General features: G+C 37.6%; 1 protein-coding gene across 2 annotated transcripts in view; it reads right to left on the bottom strand.

The window, feature by feature from the left end:
• Positions 1-4830: 4830 nt before the first annotated feature.
• Positions 4831-22670, bottom strand: part of Agps (alkyldihydroxyacetonephosphate synthase) — a 467281-nt gene continuing 449441 nt past the window's right edge. Inside the window, exon 17 of one of the 2 annotated variants that reach the window (XM_090377793.1) lies at positions 4831-5208. In XM_090377793.1, coding sequence (XP_090233919.1) covers positions 5087-5208 — 122 coding nt within the window. In that variant the 3' untranslated portion in view covers positions 4831-5086. The remainder of the gene's footprint in view (positions 5209-22670) is intronic. The other variant, XM_090377792.1, reaches the window with a different exon arrangement.

The raw sequence follows: 22670 nt of genomic DNA, 5'->3' as shown, positions 1-22670 counted from the left end.
AGCTGTAGCTTTCCAAATATTTTACAATTTTAAACTTAAATATACTATTAAATTCATATTAACAGAGTATTAAAGAAATTATACTGCTGACAAAACTTGTAACCACTAGCGAAATTAAATTTAAGCTACCCAACAAAAGTTACAAAGTTTCCGGCAAAATATTGATAACAAAGGCTATTGGAATATTAAGCTGTAGTTTCCAAATACTTATCTAAATACAAAAATAAACTAATTTCTGGGAGATGTAAGCTCAAATAAACTAAATTAATCCTCCAGGAATCTAAAGGGTTAATTAAATTATTTATAAAATAATAATTATTTCGTGATGATAATTCTGCAACCTTTGCAGTCAACAACTGGTTTGAGTCAACTGGTCTGAATTTTATTTGAATGGGTTATGAAAGCTATTGGATTATGCTAGGAAGTGTGCTGACTTAAAAAGTGCAAGCTTTAAGAGATCTCAAAGAAAGATCAATTGATGTTGCAAAGTAGATTTAGTCATGTCCTCACACCTAATCACAAAAAAAGCAAAAAAAAAAAAAAAAAAACACTGAGTGACTGAATAAATGTTTTGCATATAAACAAATAAGAGGCTACAGTTTGGAGAGATGTATCAGATAAAATATGACAGTTGAAGGCACTGGAATTCAAAAAATTAAATTCAAGAATTCAAAACATACTGGGTTCAATAGAAGCTTAAGAGGAGGTAAGCACTTATCCAAGTTCTTTGATATATAATGGATTTGTAAAATCAATTCCACACCACCACCACATAATTAAAATGTAGATCAAGCACCTTAAATTTTGAAATGAATGCTGCTCGAGAACAAAAAGGGTAAAAATGTGTAAATGAAAACAGTGGCAGCAATGGTATGCAGTTATATTATTAATCAGGCCCCTCTCAGGAGTCCAGAGAAGCCAGATCACTTCCAACCATAGCAAATGAAAATGACCTTGGGTCTCATTAACCCACCCCCCAAATTCACCTTTTATGATTCACTGCTATATACTAAATTATTCCAAAAATGAATGATGCTACTTATGCTAGGTAAAAAACACTGAAAGAAACAAATTTCATATTTTAACAAAATTTAAAATTTTGAAAAATTTGGATTTCCAATTTTCAATATAATTAAATGTAATAAAGGATGATACAAAAAACAATGATTGGATAAAGTAAGCAGTGATGAATTTGAAGGTTTAACCATAATTTAAAATAGCAAGGGCTTAAAATGCCAAGAATTATGACAAAAATATGTGCTTTAGTCAAAGCTTAATAATAGCGACACTCACCTCAATGATCCGTTATAGTTGCATGAATTGTGAAAAGGGAAGGGAAGTCTCTAATTAAAACACTAAAATTAGTAGTTAAGAATCAAACTCAAAATTGTATATTAAAGAATTAAGCCCAGAGGAGAGAGAGAGGTGCACCACATCATCCTCTAGTTGTCAATTATAATACTATAAAAGTTATGGTATATTAAAATGGGGGATAAGGCCAATAGCTGTGAACAACGGATTTGTTCAATTTGTGATCATCTTCAGTTGGCACTAGAGTAAGATAAGGAACAGAGAGATGCCGTAAATCATAAGTACCCGAAATGTTTTGCTGAGCATGTGGTATTTTAACTCGTGCAAGATTCCAATAAATATGCTTTGTTCACAAAAATTATAGTTAAATATTTTGTAACAAAATTGCATATTTCATTTCTCCAAAAATGTCTCTCACATAATATAATTCCAAAATTTGCCAGTACTAAATATGTTTGTAATAAATATCCACATCTCACTCATCAATTTTCTGTAGCTATCATTCAAAAGGAATTACGGAAATAGGTTCTGCAACAAATATAAACTTTTACATCATATACATTATCTAAAATTTAATTTAAAAAGAAGCATGACCTCCGCAGAATGGATCAAGTTTATTGGCTTAAACAACATGCGTATTAATGTTGCAATTCACCTTGATAACCAGAAGCATTCCAGGAAATGGAATACTCACACAAATAAACCACAAGCCTTACTCATTGTCGGTCATCAATATTTCATTCCAAGTGTTTTCTCTCCCACTGAACTTTCTGGCCTTGAGTATGGTTTTAATTTCGCAGTTAAAAGTAAACACTATCCCATTAAAGATTGCATTATAAAATTACAGACCAAACTCACGAATCACCCAGATAAAAATCACATTTTTCACAAAACTAATGCTATCATAAATTCTCACCTTACATCCAGGTCCAATAGAACTAAACAACAGCAAATTAATATACGTAAGTTAAAAAATAACCCTAACATCATTATTCAAAAAGTTGATAAGGGCAACACTACTGTTATTCTAGATAAACAGGTTTATGTAAATAAAATACAACAAATTCTCTCCAGCCCCCAAAACTATAAAATTGACAATAATTATACCAGTTCAAAGTTAAAAAATAAGTCAGATACCCTACTTAGAAAGCATAGAGCAAACCATGAAATAAACTTACACATTTTACAACAAATAGGTATCCATAATAACACCTTGCCCCATGTGTTTGGTATTATCAACTTCACAAACCTGATCATCCTTTACGTCCAATTATTTCCTACAGCGAATTTACTTTTGTAAATTTATCATCCTTTCTGGTAAAGATCATCCTTCCCCACATGAAAACTTCTAAATTTCATGTTTAGAACACATGCCAAGCTTTCGAATGGATTAACTCTACTACTTTTTTTTTTTTTTTTTTTTGGTAGTTGTTGGCACATCGGTTTCTGTGGCCATAATGCACCTCCCAAGGTTTTTTCAGTACTTTGATCCAAGCCCGAGGCGGGATTCAAACCCGCGACCTTTAGGTTGCCAGACAGGCACTTTACCCACCCGGCTAGCCAGTCTCTGGAAATGATTTGTTAGCTTCCTTTGACGTGGTGTCCCTATATTTGTACACCAATGTTGACCTAGATTACACTTTACAACATGATCTTCTAATTTTGGATAACACCTTAACCAGCCAAACATCACTTAACATTGATAGCATTTTAGAACTCATCACTGTATTAATCAGAGCTAGACATTTCTATTTTCAAGATCAGGTATACGAACAAATTTTCGGACTCCCCATGGGTCTCGGAATATCAGCCCCTCCTATCTGAAATATACCTGGCTACCATAGAGCATCAAACTCTTCAACCATTCCCAGCAGGTATTAAACTTTATATCTGTTATGCTGGCGATGTTCTAATAATTGGAGACAAAATTACCATTAACAATCTCTTTACCAAGTTTAATTCAATTCATCCCAGATTAAAATACACCTTAGAAGTAGAAACAAATAACACAATTAACTTTCTAAACCTATCCATATATAAGCTAAATAATAGACTAGGTACAAAAATCTACAGGAAAAAAACAAGCACAGGTAAATATCTACACTTCCATTCACATCACCCCCTTGGTGTAAAAAAATCCGTTGTCTATAATCAAGTTTTTAATGCTTTAAAATACTGCCATTCACAGGACGATTTGGCCATTGAGCTAAAATATCTTACAGAAAAATTTACAGCCAGAAAATACCCCATCAAACTAATTCCTCAGTTGATGCGGCTACTATTATTAAATTAAATTCAAGCTATAAGCTCCTTCAATACAAAACCCTCATAATAGAATGGTACCGTCTTAACACCAACTTTGATGTCCTAAACACCAAACTTCCTGTTTCCTTTTCCTCTGTCTGGAATATCGTGGGAGTTAAAATACTACGCGTTCAGCAAAACATTTCAGGTACTTTAAGATTTATAGCATCTGTGTTCTTTACCTTACTTTAGTGCCTACTGAAGATGATCACAGCACAAGTCTGTCATTCACGACTATTGGCCTTATCCCCCATTTTAATATACCATAACTTTTATAGTATTATAATCGACAACTAGAGGATGATGTGGTGCACCTCTCTCTCCCCTCTGGGCTTAATTCTTTAATTTACAATTTTTAGTTTATGATTCTTAACTTCTGATTTTAGTTTCTTAATTAGAGACTTCCCTTCCCTTTTCACAATTCATGTAACTATAATGGATCATTGAGGTGAGTGCCGCTATTATTAAGCTTTGACTAAAGCACATATTTTTTGAAGGTTTGATTGTTTAAATATGATCTAAGAACTATATTTCGAATAACAATTTCCACCAACAAATAACACATTGCACAAAAGTGAATAATAGCAGCTTCAAGAATTTCTGTTACATCTCAACCTTATACATGCTTGATTTATAAATATGAACAGGAACATATATGTGGAAGGAGTAGGGAAAGAACAAAGAGCCAATTCACAAATAACTGCAGGCAGACTAGAAATTTATTGCTGAATTGGAACTCTTCATTAAACAGAAATTTAATTATATTATAGTGGGAAAATTTTTTATCATTCAATATGGATGATAGTAACATTTTAGGAAGTTTGCAACAAAAAAAAAAAAAAAGAAACCATTTAGTCATGTAATACTGAAACAAATAAATGAGTAAGCAAAATCTGAAAACTTCATTAAACTGTTTACCACACACAAAACACTTTTCTGGATAAAGAAAGGATGCCCACTAAGTGCAGTCCACTGGAGCTCAGTAAATCCCATAATAAATACAGTATAATTCATTATTAAGCTACAAATAATTTGATAATTTGGAATTCATGAATAAAATCACATCACAATGATAGTCTTGAAACAATGCATCATCAAGTTAAAATACTTGGCTAATCTCATCAAGTAACAAAAGATAAATTTTACATTTATAAAAATGGATAAAAATAAAAACTATACCTATATGAAACAAGCACAGTGCAAAAAAATATATTTCTTAAAGTTTAGTGAAAAAGGTCTATGTTCTATTACATAATTGAGTTGCTAAATGTTTAAAATTTCAAGACACCAAAATTTTTACATATTTTAATATTTAATTATATGTAAATATATTTCTTTACTTCAATTGTTCCCAGATATTATCTGAAGAATAAACAGCACCTGTGTTTTTATACATATGCTATAAAGAAAGTTGCATTTGAGAATTATAAAAGAGAATTGTATTTTGGAAAATTTTTGCAAATCTAGAACATCACAATAAATTTCCATTGGCAAAGATGTTTTGAGGATCTACATATTGTTTTACAGCTTTTAACATGCCAAGTCCAGTAGAGGAAACTGTCTGTTCGAGCCATCTTTTTCTCAGCTTGCCCACTATTGGTGAAGGGGTGCAAAAGGAAAAAAAAAATTAGTGTATATATATATATATATGTATGTGTGTGTGTATATGTGTGTGTATATATATATATATATATAATAAATTAAACAAATGCATAGATAATACACAGAAAAATAAAAGTTTTAACCAGGGGAACATTTTGGAAACTTTATGATGGGCCTCTTTTGAAATGATACTACAGGTGTGACAGTAATACAACAAAAAGGACCGTGAGCTGCCGAAAGTAGTTTACTACCCCTGTTTCCATTCTTTAGACGTTAGTAACACGAACCTCTTAACTATGATAGATAACAGGCCACTGAGAAACTGGAAAGAAATTGAAGAACACACAAACTCTCTTTGCACATTGCATAACCTGTTTCAATCTCAAAAAGGATTTTTTGTCGGATGAAACTGATTCAGGAATTGGAGTTATAGTTTGAGGAATTCGGTTAGTTCTGGAACAGCAGCATTTAAATCCCTGGTGATTACATATATAAAAATTTGTGTTGGATCTCTCTTTGAAGTCTACATTGGCAGAAGCTGTTGTCACACCTGCCTCTACCAACAAAAGAAAAATATTGCTAAGTAACCTGACCACAGAACTTAAGTGAAGGGGACAAAAATCTACGTTTAAGGACAATGCAGAACTGTGTAATTGTGAATGTAAATGCAGGCATTTCATTGTTATATTAAAAAATAAATATTTCTGTATTAATTTAGTCCCACTTGGCATAATTAGTATAGATCAGCGTTTCTCAACCTTTTTTTTTTAATTATCGCCTTCCAAAGGGCTTTTTTTTAGACAATTTTTTTTTCCTAATTGCCCCCCCCCATGAAATTTTAAACAAGAAAATACTTTATACTTTTTTTATTCAATGGGTTGTTGTTGTCGCACATAGACTGCTAGGGCCATATTGTCTTTCTAACGGTGAATATGAAATAATAACTATATTTTATGATATATTCCGATCCAATTTAGGAAAATAAATAGTTCTTTTTTATTAGGATCATCTCCCAGAATCTGCAATAAATTTATTGATGACTGTGTATTAGCAATTGATTTAAAGATGTTTAAGCAGATATTCTGAAAGTGGGGACAATCCACTAACAAATGGCAAATGGTCAGTTGTACTTGACATGATGTACATTGGGGAGCGCTGTCAATAGTTAATAGATACAGGTGAGTGAGGTGAGTATGCCAAATCCTTAGCTTTCCTAAAATTGTTTCTTCTTTTCTGCTTTCCCGGAAGCTGGAGAGCCATAGCTCTGGTTATTATTGTTTTATTTGATAATAGTTTGTTTCCTGGATAACCTCTCCAGATTAGTGACCAGCTATTGTAACATGCTTTACGGATAATATGTTTAAAATCAGTATATGGAGTTTGAGTTTTTCTGCAAAAAGAAGTCTGCAAGATTTACTCTTTCATTTCCTGTTATTCCACAATGTTCTGGAATCCAGCAGAATATCAGAGTTTGGTTTGACTCATTACAAGCAAGTAATTCAGAATGGATTTGTTTTATTACAGGGTGAGAGGAATTGGCAGAGACAGCACTGAGCAAGTCAGTGTATATTAAGACAGATGAAATTAGAAGTTGAGCAATGTGATCTAGAGCCAAGTTTATAGCATAAAGCTCAGTGGTGAAGATACTACATTCTATAGGTAATGAGACAGAAGTGGTGAATGACAGGAAGATTGCTGCAGCACCTACTTGGGTGTCAGTTTTTGATCATCTGTATAGATCTTACAGGCCTGTGAATTAGAAGCACAGGGAGTTTCACGTAACTGTGCAATACTGAAGGGAGACAAGGTGTTCTTTCCCCACTGTTGGAAACAGGCATCATAAATTGCAGGGATTTCTATGTTCCATGTTTGAATCAGTTCTTTAAGGCTAAGTGCAGTTAGCTGAGGCTAACTCCCATTCAGTATCGTACAGGCATCTCCAACTAGGGTGAAAGGGCAGACTGGAGATTTTTGTGGCATACATCAAAAGCAATGTTTTCCTCCAAAGATGTAAGGGAGGTTAGTGGGCTTCAATGTAAAGGGTCTGAACTGAGGAGGTTCTGAAAGCCCCTAGAGAAACTCTCAGAGCACTGTGCTGGAGTGTATGACTCTGCACTTCCAGTGTATGACTCTGCACTTCCTTGCAGAGTCATACACTGGAAAACCATAGTCCAAATGGGATCTGATGAGAGCTCTATAAAGATGGATAAGGGGATGTCAATCAGTGCTCCATGACGTGGATGACACATACTAAAGGATATTCAATTTCTTCAAGCAGATGGTTTGAAGATAGGCCACATGTGCTTGAAAGTTCAGTTTTCTATCTAGTAACAGGCCAAGAAAATGGACACTGTTAGCAAGAGGAATTGGCACATTTTTTATCTTTAGCTCAGGATCAGGATTAAGTGACTGTTATTTGCAGAAATTAGTGGTTGTGGATTTCTGTTAAGCAAGATGGTATCCATTGCGTGAAGTCTACAATTCTACTCTGTTTAGAGAAATTTGTAACTGTCTTTTGATAGTATTTATATTTTGTGATTGGCAGTATATGGTGAGGTTGTCTGCATACATGTATACTTCAATAATTTTTGGAAGATTTTCCAATATATTGTTGACCCTAATCGCAAATAGGGTTGGATTCAGTATGGAACCCTGTGGGACACCCTCTTCTTGAATGTCAGATGCTGATAGGAGGTTTTGATATCTGACTTGAAAGGTATGTAACTTTAAAAGGTTCTGAATGATTTGGGGGAGACAGCCTCTCAGCCCTAACTGATGCATATCTTTCATAATACCATGATGCCATGTGGTGTCGAATGCTTTCTGAATATCCAGGTTGACCATCACTAGATGTTGTCTCCTGATGAAGGCATTATGTATGTTGGATTCAATTTTGACAAGTAAATCTAGGGTAGACCTGTTTTTACAGAAGCTGTATTGGTGATCAGAAAGAAGATTTTGGGAGTCTAGAATCCAGGCGAGCCTCTTATGCACCATCCTTTCAAAGATCTTGGCCCAAACAGCTTGTCAATGATATTCTGTAATTCTGAACTAGAGAGGTATCCTTTCCCAGTTTTGGTATAGCACAAATATGGGAATGGCGCCAAGAGAGAGGATATGCATTTTCTGAAAAGATCCAGTTATAAAATAGCAATAGTATGTATAGATCAGCTTCACACAGATGTTTAAGCATACTGTAGTGAATGCTGCCAGGTCTTCTGCTGCACTAATCGGAGATTTGCACAAGGATTCTTTGAGCTCAGGTAGAGTAAAAGGCTGGTTATATGGAAGTGAGAAATCAGCTGAAAAATTAAATTGTTGACGTTCTTCATTAGTTTTAATTCATTGAAAGGAAGTCACATAAGAGGAAGAGGCGAAATATAAAAAGATTCTGCTAAAGCATTTGCAATGTCAGTAGAATAAGATGGGTCCTGCCCATTTCACTGTATCACTGGAGACTGTAACAGTAGAAATTTTCCACTGAGAGCTTGTATTTTTTTCCAGATAATCCGAGTGTCAGTATTTTGTTAATAGTTGAGGTGAAGTTAATCCAGGAATCATATTTTGCTTTTTCTTAATTAGTCTTGCTTTGGCTCTCAGTTTTTTGAAAACAGTTAGGTTGGCAAGAGTGAGGAATTTGCAAAACTGGTTAAAAGCACGTTTTTTTTTCTTGTTTCGCTTTGGGGGGAGGGGGTAGCCCTGTGGTCGCAGATCTGAATAGTCACATCTGCACGATGCTCCACTTGATGTGGATGGTGGACGGTGATCATAGGACGACTCAGCTGGATTGTGTATTTTCTTCAAGCACTTAAACATGGCTCTCTTGATTCCTAAGGTAACCATAGATGAAGAGAAGTAATTTATTTGAGTTAAGAGTTTTTCTTGATAGTTCATATATATTTTTGTGCTTTGAGCATATTTCTTCACGGCACAATCGCTATAGCACTAGCAATCTTACTGTCAGAACCCTTAGCATTAGCAGAGGCATATGATGCAAGAAAGCAAGCTTATGCAGCATCAGCCAAAAAAAAAAAAAAAACCCCTTCCACTTCACCCCTCCATTCGTTCGAAATACCTGTCCAGCTGAGCCTTAAATTTATTTAGGCTATCAACTTCCACAACAAGGGATGGAAGTCTGTTCCACCAACCAACTACCCACTGGCTAAAGGCAAATTTCCGCACATCTATCCTACATCTGTCTTTCCTCAATTTGAATTTATGCCCTCTCAGTTGATTATTCTGAGCAAGAGGCAGTATCCCATCAACACTGAGCATGCTCAAACCATTCAAGACTTTGTACACCTCTTTCAGATCACCTCACCGGTGCCTAGTCTCCAGACACTGTAATTTGCAAAACTTAAGCCTTTCCTCGTAAGAGCAACTCTTCATTCTGTTCACTAACCTTGTTGCCCTTCTCTGTACTCGTTCCAGCAGCTCTACATCCTTCTTGAAATGAGGCCTCCAGACCTGTATACAGTACTCAAGGTGCGGCCTGACCATTGCCTTATACAAGGGAATAACCACCCCCCCCTATCCCTGCTAGAAAAATTCCTGTATATCATTGATAAGACACCATGAGCTACTCTTGCAACCCGTCTGCACTGCTCAGAGAACTTCATATCTGCCTGCACAATTACCCCCAGGTCCTTTTCATTCTCTACCACTGTCAGTGTAGTACCACAGAGTTGATACGTTGCTCTGGGGTTGCTGTTTCCCATATGTAGTACTTTACATTTGTCAATATTAAACTTCATTTGCCACCTCTCAGCCCATCTGCTCAACCTTTCCAGATCCTGTTGCAGCAGCATAGCATCAATAGTGTCCTTAACAACCCTGCCAACCTTAGTATCGTCTGCAAACTTGGACATTAAGCTTGATATACCATCATCAATATTATTTATAAATACAGAAAACAACAATGGACCCAACACTGAACCCTGAGGGACTCCACTAATAACATTAGTCCAAGATGAGCAGTGTCCATTAATTACCACTCTCTGTCTTCTGCCACTCAACCATCCCTTTATCCATAGCAACAATTTGCCACCAATGCCACACTGCTCCAATTTGTGCAGCAGTCTTCCATGTGCAACAGTATCAAAAGCCTTTATAAGATCCAAATATATAATATCAAAGTTATTTCCTGCATCCAATTCTTTTGTGACTACATCATAGTATCCAATCAAATTGGTCAGGCAAGACCTTCCCTTAACAAAACCATGCTGTGTCTGAGCTATAACTGAATTCTTGTCAAGATGATCCTGCAGTGCTTCTTTAACCAGTGCTTCCATTAATTTTCCTGGAACAGAAGTTAAACTCACAGGTCTATAATTATTTGTGTCAGCCTTTGATCCATCCTCCTTTGTGAATTGGGGTTACATTTGCACTTCTCCGGTCTGTGGGTACCGCCCTTGAGTCCAAGGAAGCTCTCATAATTTTGGCTAAAGGATTGCGTATTCCTTTGCTGCCTCCTTTAATATAACTGGATAGATCCCATCCACCCCAGGTGCCTTTCTTGTATTTATATTCAACAATTTCTCCTCCACTTTACTCTCAATTATTACAAGATCATCTAGCTCACTGCCAGTGTTTACTTCATCTATGGCATTCCCCTTCCTGAATAACTCCTCATGTGTGAATGTAGATGCAAAATATTGATTTAGTTTGTTAGCTACCTGAGCAGGATCATCAACAGTTGAACCATCGATATCAAGTGGACCAATCTGATTCATCCCCATCCTTCTAGAGTTTACACAAGTAAAGAACTCCTTGCTGTTTTTCTTTGCATTCCTTGCCAAAGATTTCTCGTAATCTGCCTTCGCCTGCCTAACCCCCTTTGTAACTTGGTTACAGATCAACTTATATCTATCATAGGCTTCTGTGTCACATATTAATTTATATGTATCCCAGGCATTTTTTTTCTCTGCCATACGTCTCATTAGTTCTTCTGACATCCATTTAGGCCTGAACCTTGAACAATATTTCTTAGTTGGTATGTAAAACCTAGTAGCTTCCAAGATAAGTTCTTTGAATGCTTCCCATTTTGAGTTTGCTGTTGGTAACATCATCAGTTGGTCCCACTGTATAGAATTTAAATACTGTCTCAGACCATCGTAGTCGCCTTTACGAAAGCAATAACCCTTCCCTTTACCCCTGATGGTAGTTACCTCCTTGAGTAAATCCCACTTCAGCACACTGTGATCACTGCCACCTAGTGGTTCCTTTATCTGCAGATTCTTAATGCATGAAGAATCACTACTGATAATCAAATCAAGAGTATTGCTCCCTCTAGTTGCCTCCTGAACATGCTGATTTTGAAAACAATCGTCCAATAAATCCACAAAAGTCTTGCTAGTGTGTGAGTGACCAACCCACAAATTCCAGTCAATATCTGGGAAATTAAAATTCCCCATTATAAGACTCTCTGATTTACTGGCCCACTCTATTTCCCTGTACAGTTTCTTATTATACTCAGCAGAGTCATTAGGCCTAGAGCACACTCCTACACTTAATTTTGATCTCCCAATGCTTATGTCACACCAAACTGACTCGACACTGCACTGTCCAGCAATGTTGACTGGCTTCACTTCCTTGGATTTTATGTGTTTCTTAACTAATAGCATAACCCCACCTCCCTTCCTATCCTTTCTGTAGACTTTGTACTCCCCAAATTCCAGTTCTGCATTACTTATATCTGTGTGACACCACGTCTCTGATATCCCAACAATATCCGCCTTTGATGCTTTGAGCAATACCTCAAATTCATCAATTTTATTTGCCAAACTCCTAGCATTGGTGTAGATGCAAGTATACATGCACCTGTTCTTTTTCTTAGCTACTCTAACACAACCCATGTGTTTACTTGTACCCCAATGACTCCGTTGACTTGCCTATGCCTCAAGGGCCCAAAATCTTAACTATATTAAGACTGAAAATTAGTTATATCAAGGTTATCTTTTTTGGAGAACTTAGATCTAGTAATAGATTTAAGATATTTTTAGTTTTTAAAATAGTTTCCTTTGTTCAAGGCGATTTTCCCACCTAAATCGGGAAATCCCATTACTTGGGTTATAACAGGTCTAATTTGGAAATAGACACAACAAATTATTTCTGTCAATGGAAGAAACAATATAATATGGCCAAAAGAACTGAAAAGGCCTTAAATATGGATGAAAAAAATGCAGAAACCAGGAGACAACTCTAACTTAAATATAGAGGATATCTCAGACTCAGATTTATTATTATTAATAGCCATAAGGTACATGGAAGCCTGATGCTTATGCTGCACCAGCCAAAAGAGTCAGAAGTAGAAAGGAATCACCAAGAAAGAGAAGAGTGATGATATCTGGTTATGGACCTTGGGTGTGCCAAGCCCATACTCACCAGATGTGAGCCCCCTGGGGTTCAGAGTTTTAAGGAAAAAACCCCCAACAATAATGAGGAAATAAATAATAAAGACACTGAAGCATGTCCCTCAGGCCCTCTTGGTATGAAAAGGGCCAAAAAAGGGAGCAATAAAACAGAAAATAAAGAGTACAAAGAAAAAGATAGTAATGAAAATACAGAGAACAAAACAGAAGAGGAAATAAGGTTTGAAAATATTCACCAGATTCAAGACCCAATCAAATAAATTAAAGAGTTAAACCTTTACTTAGAAGACTTCCTCCACAAGCAAACAAATAGAATAACGTCTGCAACAAGACTACAGATAGTCAACTGCTGGACAGTCTTGGAGAAGAGAGAGTCATAGAGTTGAACAAAGAAAACAGAGTTTTTAAAACCAAAATGGAAACTGACAGAAGAAAAAAATAATTATAAAGAGATCAACACATTAAGTTATGCTCAAGTAGCAAGGGCAAATAAAACAGTGACTACACAGCCAAAAGAGGTTAACAAGACAAAGCAAACACCCAGAAATAAGGAGACACACATTGTCATACTAAAAGGACATGCCTGACTCAGCCCACAAATCCAGTGAGGCTGTCAAAGAAACAGTGATGACACAACTAAAGCTCTACTTAAAGGACATAACAATTAACAGTATGAGAAAAGTGAAAGAAAATTGGGTGCTACTAGAAGTAGCAAATAAAGAGGATTTAAAAAAGGTGGAGGCAATACCTGAACTCACAAAAATTGGGCTTAAAACAAAAAAGACAAAAGGAAAAAATCCTCACATCTTAATTTTTGATGAACCAGAGGCAACATTAGAAAAAGACCTAATGATGAATAGATGACTTTTATCAACCGGTGAAATACCACCACTTTGCTTATTGGAGGCTTGAAGTGGTGAAACCCATGTTTAGTCTCTAGAGCAAAGTTTCCGGCATCCCCCATGCACGGTACTAAGTACTATAGGTTTTGATACCTTTCGTGTTTGGGGTTTTCATAAAAAAAAAAAAAAAAAAAAAAAAAGAAAAAAGAAAAAAAAAAAAAATACTATAAAAAATTCAGTAGCATAATGACAATAGATGAATTTGCTGCTGAATTCCTTCTAAAAAGAGGAACCAAAAGCAAAAGAAATGGATTATTTAACATAATAACAGAAATTACAACTAAAATATGGAAGGCACTGCAGGAACAACAGAGAATCTATGCTGTCTGGACCAGCCATAGATTCAGGGAACATTTCCCCATACAAAAATGTTTTAAATGTCATAAGTATGGTCATACTACCAGGGACTGCAGTCAAAAAGAACCTGTCTGCGGTCACTGGCCATGATTACAAAAGCTGCAAAAATAAGTCTCAGCAGCCAAAATGTGCTACCTGCAAAGCAGCATGGCTGACTGACTATGCACACAGCATCAGGGATGACAAATGCCCCTGCTATTAAAAAAAACTGTAAAAGTTATACAATCTAGGACCAATTATGGGCAGGACTGAAAATATAAAACATGACTAGGGCTCTAAATCTTGTCCAATTGAATGCTCAAAGAGCAAGAGCTGTAGATCAGATCAAGCTCAAATTATTATTATTACACATATGGTGCATGGAAGCCTGAGGCACCAGCCAAAAAAAAAATCCCACGGTAACCTGAGAGAGAGAGAGAGAGAGAGAGAGAGAGAGAGAGAGAGAAGTAGAATGGAATCACCAAGAAAGAGAAGAATGATGATATCTAGCTCAGGACCCTGGGTTTGCCAAGCCCATACATATGATCCCCTGGGGTAATTAGAAGAAAATGACATAGACATCTTGGCATTCCAAGAACCACACACACGCACGCGTGCACACACGAGTAGGGTTCAAGGATACCCAAGAAGGTACAAAATCACAGAATGCACCTCAGGTATCCCTTCTACAGCAATAATGGTTAAAAACACTGATCTTACAGTCACAAAGGTGGGTCACCTCTGCTCCCCAATGGCAGTGTGTGCTCATATCACTAGTGCTGTGGGACAGTTCTATGTTATCTCACTTTATTTCAAACCTGGTGAAGATATAAATCCTACCATAGAATATTTACAAGCAGTCACACACCTACAGCAAATATAGTGTGTGCTGATTTCAATGCCAGTCAGCCTTATGGCATAGCCGTACAGAAGACAGAGCAGGCACATACAATGGTCATGTATGGTCAGATTTTATAGCCACCTCACCCTTTCAAGTGATAAATCAACCTAATAACTTACCAACTTTTAGCAGTACCATGTGGGAGAGTGTAACTGATGTCACTCTTGACACCAATTCAATAGCTTATAAATTCACAGGCTGGTGTGTCCAGCCAGCCTGGACCACATCAGATCACAGAGCCATTTCCTTCAAATTAAACAGGCAATTACAAACAACCCAACACTCCCTGTTGGATATCAAAAGGTATAACCTTAAAAAGGCAAACTGGCAGATTTTTGCAGAACATACAGCAGCTGAGCTGCAAAAACAGGAAAATGAGTGGTCTAGATCAGGCAACTGTAGCCCGGACGAGCAAACACTGACTATGACAAACATTTTAACAAAAACAGCAACCCTGTCTATCCCACGGAAAAAAACTGAGGAAGCAGACAGTTTCCTGGTGGTGTCCTGAACTGACTATACTCAGAGATTCTTATAGAACTCTCAGGAATCGGTATACAACCCTCATAAGAGACAAGAAAAAGGAATGCTGGAGGCACTTGGTGGGAACTACTGGAAACAATAACCTTTGGGGAGTTGTCTACAGAATAGTGACCAACAAGCTGCCAAGAGGAGAAACTACTGTCTTAGAAACTACTGGAACCAGATGGAACCCCAACCCTGTGTTTGGTGGATTCTGTAAATAACATTATAGACAGTATAATTCAGACTGAAACTGGGAATCATTCCCCTACCCAGCAAGACATAAAAGAAAACACTGAATATGACAATGCCAATATTGAACTCTGTTCACCATACAAGACTTAGAAATAGCACTATCTAAAACCAAAAACAATAAATGCCCAGGTTTTGACCTCTTAGAGGTTGAGATTATTAAAAAATTAGCAGAAATAGCACCAGACAAATTAATAGCACTATATAATAACTGTATGACAGAAGGTATACTCCCAAAAATATGGAAACAAGCTGTGTTAAGATTAATTGTCAAAAACCCTGAAAAACTCCCTACTGATCCCAAATCATATAGACCAATAAAAGTCCCTGTACTAGGGAAAATATATGAAAGACTAATATATAGCAGATTAGCTCAATATTACACAAAAGCAGGTTTGCATTCCAACAATCAGTACGGTTTTAAGCAGGGCAATTCTGCAGAGGATGCCATGCACCACCTACTGACAACAGTTAAAAACAGAGAGGAGAAATATATGCTGGCAATCTCCATTGACTTTGCTGGGGCATTTGACTCACTCTGGTGACCTAGTCTTTTTAGGAGACTTCGCCAGGCAAATGCCCCATAAAACCTCTATAAGGTAATAAACAGCTACCTTACAGACAGAAGTGTCTCAGTACGCATAAGGTTCCAGGAATTGACATGCCCTGTGAATAAAGACTGCTCTCAGGGTTCAATCCTTGGCCCTTTCTTTTGGAACATTGTTCTGGAAGAATTTCTGGCCTTGGATCTGGGCCCCGTGGAAAGCCTGGCCTTTGCAGATGACATGATTTTCCTTGTAAAAGGTAACTCACGAGTGGTTGTAGAGCAAATGCCGCCCTCTTGCAGCTGCAGGAGTGGGCACAAATGCACATGCTCAAAATATCGCCTGAAAAAACCAAACAAATATTTCTAAAAGGCAATTTGGACATAAGACGACGTTCACAAATCAAAATTAACACAACCACTATAAAAAAGGTAACAGAACTAAAATATCTTGGAGTGGTCTTTGATTCAAAATTAACTTTTTACTCCCATTTGATCTACTTGGCGAAGAATGTGAGAAATTATGCAGGTATGATTGCCAGGATCAGTCGAGCAGACTGGGGACTCAAAAGAAAGACCCTGGCAATCATATACCGTGCAATGTTCCTACCTGTTATCACCTATGGAGCCAATGCATGGTTCATCCGCTCAGCCATAGTAAGAAATAGGAATAAATTAGAATTGATACAAAGGACAATACTACTCAATATTACCAGAGCATGTCGCACAGTAAGCACACCTGCACTACAGTTACTGGCCGGAACTCTCCCACTTTACCTGGAAGTAGCCAAAACAGGCTTATATTATAGATTTAAAAAATGGCATACCCACAGAATTTCTGGGGATAGCCCTTAATACAACCAACACCTTCAATGATGAATGAAAGAGAATAGCCACACAGCTCATTGAGCTTTGGCAAACAAAGTGGAAGCAGGAAACCAGAGGTCTGGTTACCAAACGGTTTCTGCCACGGGTGTCAATGGTTAGCCCAAAGCCACCTAAGTGTATGTCCCTGGACTTTTTACAACATTTATATTGACAGGCCACGGCTCCCTAAAGGCAAAACTAACCTCCTTAGGCCTGACCGATGACCCAAACTGCACCTGTGGTGAAAGTGAAGACTGGGCACACATTCTATATGAAAGTATAATATATGACATCCCCAGAACAGAGCTAATAGCACAGATTGGTCCCCTTTCCAGGGAAGAAGAACATCTGTTCATCATAGAAGAGCAAAATTATAAAGCTTTTACATCTTTCGCACAGAAAGTATTCGAAATGCGCAGAGCAATCCAAATAATGGCAATTCAGCCCAGCAGCAGTTAAACAATAATCAATAGTAAAATTGCCCAAGTTTCCCACCAAACCCAGATGATGACGTAAAAACTGTTAGGATAGCAGTATTCTGCACCCTGACAGAAACCTGACATGACAAAACTCCCCAGGACTACCCTGCCATGTGTAGGAACCTGGGGCACCACACCAAATAAGTAACCATGTAGGGGAGGGAGATGTACAGGCAGCCAGGGAAGCAGATTAACTGAAAAATATCAGTAAGCTAGTAGCAAGGGGAGGCAATGTAGAATGAAAGAAGAATGAAAGATAGAATGAATAGGCTAGGTACCGAGTGAACTAGGAATTATGGTAAAAGGGAATAAATGGCAGTTTTGGTGAAATAAAGAGTGACCTAACATGAGGGAAAGAGAGAGCGAATGGGAATGAGTGGAAGAGCAAATGTAATTGGCCGAAAGAACACAAAGTTAAAAATAACTTATATTACTTTATATTTCTAACAAGCATTTACCAACGACACAAACACTACCACTGCATTTCTCTCCTGCATTCTCCACTGCAGGGAGAATGCAGGAGAGAAACTAGGTGGCAGGACCTGCCAGAGCAATTTGTTGTGATACTGGATACACCCAACTAGCCTCCACGTGGCAAAGTATGGGCAACGTCAGGCCCCACTAGGGGCCTGGCGGCCAATAAAGCAGGACAAACAATGGGCACAACATATCACACTGCACAGACATGGCCCACACACTTTCAAGTCTCTGGCTTGACAGTGTAGTCCTCGATACAGCGAAACATAAGCGGATGTGGAAGAAATCCCGGGTGCCGTCTGACACGAACATACCTTATACCTTGTCAGTGTGGTACCACAGAGTTGATACGTTACTCTGGGATTACTGCTTCCCATATGTAGTACTTTACATTTGTCAATGTTAAACTTCATTTGCCACCTCTCAGCCCATCTGCTCAACTTTTCTAGATCCTGTTGCAGCAGTGTACTGCCATTAGTGTCATTAAAAACCTTGCCAACCTTTGTATAGTCTGCAAACTTGGACGTTAAGCCTGATATACCATCATCAATATCATTTATAAATACAGAAAACAACAACTGACCTAAAACTGAACCCTGAGGGACTCCACTAATAACATTAGTCCACGAAGAGCAGTGTTCATTGATTACCACTCGCTGTCTTCTCCCACTCAACCATCCCTTTATCCATAGCAGCAATTTGCCTCCAATGCCACACTGCTCCAATTTGTGCAGCAGTCTCCCATGTGCAACAGTATCAAAGGGTTTTCTAAGATCCAAATATATGATATCAAAGTTATTCTTTGCATCCAGTTCCTTTGCGACTACCTCATAGTATCCAATCAAATTAGTCAGACAAGACTTCCCCTTAACAAACCCATGCTGTGTCCGAGATATAACTGAAGTCTTGTCTAGATGATCCTGAAATGCTTCTTTAATCAGTGCCTGCATTAATTTCCTGGCGCCTCCGTAGCCAGGTGGATAGGAGCAGCAGTGCGTAGCACACGCTTCTTGATTGGCCCGGGGTTCGAGCCCGTGACCACCAAATACAGAGGATGGGGAAAGGCCAGGGAATGACCACTGCATATCCCCGGAGCAATATGGCGTTAGTTGCTAATGCTCCTAAAAACAAAATAACAACAACCACCATTAATTTACCTGGAACAGAAGTTAAACTAGCAGGTCTGTAATTACCTGTGTCTACTTCTGATCCTCATTTGCGGATTGGGGTCACATTTGCACATCTCCTGTCCATGCGTACCTCCCCTGAGTCCAGGGAAGCTCTCATAATTATGCTAAAGGTTTGCTTACTTCCTTTTCCACCTCCTTTAATATAACTGGACAGATTCCATCCACCCCAGATGCCTTTCTTGTGTTTATCTTACAATTTCTCCTCCACTTTACTCTCAGTTATTACAAGATTACCTAGCCTACTGCCAGAGTTGAATACACCTCTGGCATTCCCCTCTTTGAATAACTCCTCATGTGTGAATGTTGATGCAAAATATTCATTTAGTTTGTTAGCTACTTGAGTAGGATCATCAACAGTTGAACCATCGATATCAAGTGGACCAATCTGAGTTCTTTACATAAGTAAAGAACTCTTTGCTATTTTTCTTTGCATCCTTTGCCAAAGATTTCTCGTAATCTGCCTTCGCCTGCCTAACCTCCTTTGTAACTTGGTTACAGACCAGCTTATATCTATCATAGGCTTCTATGTCACATGTTAATTTATAAATATCCCATGCATTTTTATTCTCTGTCACATGTCTAATTAGTTCAGCTGACATCCATTTAGGCCTAAATCTTGAACAATATTTCTTTGTTAGTATGAAAAGCCTAGTAGCTTCCACTGTTTAGAATTTAAATACTGTCTCAGACCACCATAGTCACCGTTACGAAAGCAAAAACCCTTCCCTTTATCCTTGATGGTAGTTACCTCTTTGAATAAATCCCACTTCAGCACACTGTGTTCACTGCCACCTAGTGGTTCCTTTATCTGCAGATTCTTGTTGCATGAAAAATCATTACTGATAATTAGATCAAGAGCTATAATTGCCTCCCGAACATGCTGCTGTAGAAAACAATCATCCAATAAATCCACAAAAGCCTTGCTAGTGTGTGAGTGACCAACCCTCAAATTCCAGTCAATATTCAGGAAATTAAAATCCCCTATTACAAGACACACTAATTTACTGGCACACTAATTCTCTGCATAATTACTCATTATACTCCTCAGATTCATTAGGCCTATTACACACACACCTACTCTCATTTTTTCTTTCCCAGTGCTTATGTCATACCAAACAGATTCAACATTGCATTGTCCACCAACATCAATTGGATGCACTTCCTTAGATTTTATGTGTTTCTTAACTAACAGCATAACCCTTCCTCTCTTCCTGTCTTGTCTATCCTTTCTGTACACATTGTACTCCCCAAATTCCAGTTCTGCCCTGCTTATGTCTGTGTGACACCATGTCTCTGATATCCCAACAATATCTGCCTTTGATGTCTTGACTAACACTTCAAGCTCATTGAATTTATTAACTATAATCCTAGCATTGGTGTACATGCAAGTATACAGGCACCTGTTTCTACTCTTAATTACCCTAACACAGCCCATGTATTTACTTTTTCCATTATGACTCCCAGCAGTCCTGGAAATTCCCATTGCCTTGCTTTCCAGGCTGCTAGTGCAAGGATCACTTTTACCTCTGCCAGTGGCTACTGTTAATCTATTAGTCTGTATATCCCCAAAAGCTATCAGTTTTCTGACCCACCTAACTCAATAGCCTCAGCAAAAATTCTTGCACCCTTTCTATTTAAGTGTATCCCATCCCTGTAGAAGCAGTCTCTCCTGTTAACAAGCACAGACCAGTCTGAGAAAACTTCTACCCTTTGAGACTTGCACAATCTCTCCAAGGCCAAATTGATTGAAAAGGCTCTCATTATATACTCCCTCCTATCGTGTCTGTGCAGAATTGCAGACACTTTCAAATTCAACCCTAACTCAGGGTTTTTTTTTTTCAGCATTGTCTTGTACTTGTTAAGTAATTCTGCTGGTCTCCTACTCTTAATATCATTAGTGCCAATGTGTACAACAATATCACCCTTTATGCCCTTAAAGAATGATATCTGCCCTACAATGTCATCAACCTTTGCCCCTGTGTTGAGTTGAATGGGCTTTCAATAAAACCACAAGCTAATAGATAGATATTCATTCCGAAACTGTTAACACTATCTTTTCAGCACTTGACATTATTGATGATGTGTTGAATAACTACAAAGAATTCAATAATGAAATATAAACTATTTTTATTTAATTTTCATAGCCCATGTCACTTACAAAAGCACTGTGGATCAAAAATAAACAACTTTCATAGGGAAACAAAAATTCAATACTAAATGTCACTTAGAAAGCAGAAACAACAGACTGAAGCATATCCTCATGCCATCCATGCCTCTTATATTGACCAATGAAACAAAAGAATAAATAAATAAACCACGCCACCATGCCACCGCCTAGGTCACAGCTGTGGAAAGGTGCAACCGCCAAGGATTGCGGAGACATTACCTCTGAAAGCACTTAGGCATTTAATGTCTATGAAAAGCAAAGGTGGTTGAATTAAATCATGGCCACTATCTTCCTTTTATCAAAATTTCTCACTCACTCCTAATATAATATACTTATATGTTAAAAACCAGTTGTCTCAGGGGAAAAGAAAACCGAATGAGAGAAATTAAATATTAAGGAATAAGAGGTCGTCAGGTAGGGTCGAATTTTAGAGGGCCACAAACCATTGTAATACCCATGATTTTTCACCCACCCCAAAAACCAATTTTTGTCCCCGTTAAGTATCCCTGTCAAAGATCAAAAGCTGTCACTATTTGGCCTCTACTGAAGCTCAAAATGGGCTTGAAGAGTTCTGCATGATTTCCCCCTCAATAAGTAGTGCATTTGTACAGATAAAGGCTAAAAAAAAAAAAAAAAAAAAAACCTTGTCATTTTTTCTGTGCTTTATTTTTTTGTCACTAAGGTAGAAGTGGCCAAGCCTGTCTCTGTTCCTTTAAGAGGATTCACATTTATTTGGACAAAGGTGAGAAAAGGCTTTTAGGTAGGATTAAATTTGAAATTATCTGTAATTTTGTTCAGACATGATATGAGAAAGCACCTGATCGGTGCCTTGTTAATAAATTCTGCCATGGAGTGGCTATGCACGGTACATGGGGTAAAATTTTTATCACCATTGTCTACACTTGTTAACAGGAGGGACTATTTTTAAAGGAAGGGGATACACTTAAATAGAAGGGGGTGCAAGAATATTTGTTGATGCTCCTGAGGCATTGTACGTGAGTCAGAAAACAGCTAGCTCGAAAGGGTTGGGGATAAATAGCACTTCCATAAGCAGAGGTGAAAACGGGATATTAGAGCTGGAAAAGGAATTACAAAATGTGACTGGAATATCATCGGTTTGGCTGGAAGAAGAAGAAGAAATGAATCACTTATAAGTTTATCAAGTGGAAATCTGCTGTACACCAATGGAAACAGTGGAAGGAGTGAAGGTGGAGATGGCTTTCTGGTCCATAAAGATATAAAAAATAACATTTTGGAATTCCAAAGTACATCACCAAGGGTGTCAAGACTAATACTCAAGATTTCTAAGAGGTACAAGCTAAAGATTACTCAAGATTTCTAAGAGGTATAAGATTTATGCACCAATATCGAGCCATGATGATGAAGAGGTTGAATAAACGTACACCGAATTTGAGTCTTTTAGATGAGCAGAAAACCCACTACACT

Source organism: Mastigoproctus giganteus, chromosome 7 (genome assembly GCF_048544385.1).
Source record: "Mastigoproctus giganteus isolate SK-2022 chromosome 7, ASM4854438v1, whole genome shotgun sequence".
NCBI lineage: Eukaryota > Metazoa > Arthropoda > Arachnida > Uropygi > Thelyphonidae > Mastigoproctus > Mastigoproctus giganteus.
This window is presented reverse-complemented; position numbering and strand designations above follow the sequence as displayed.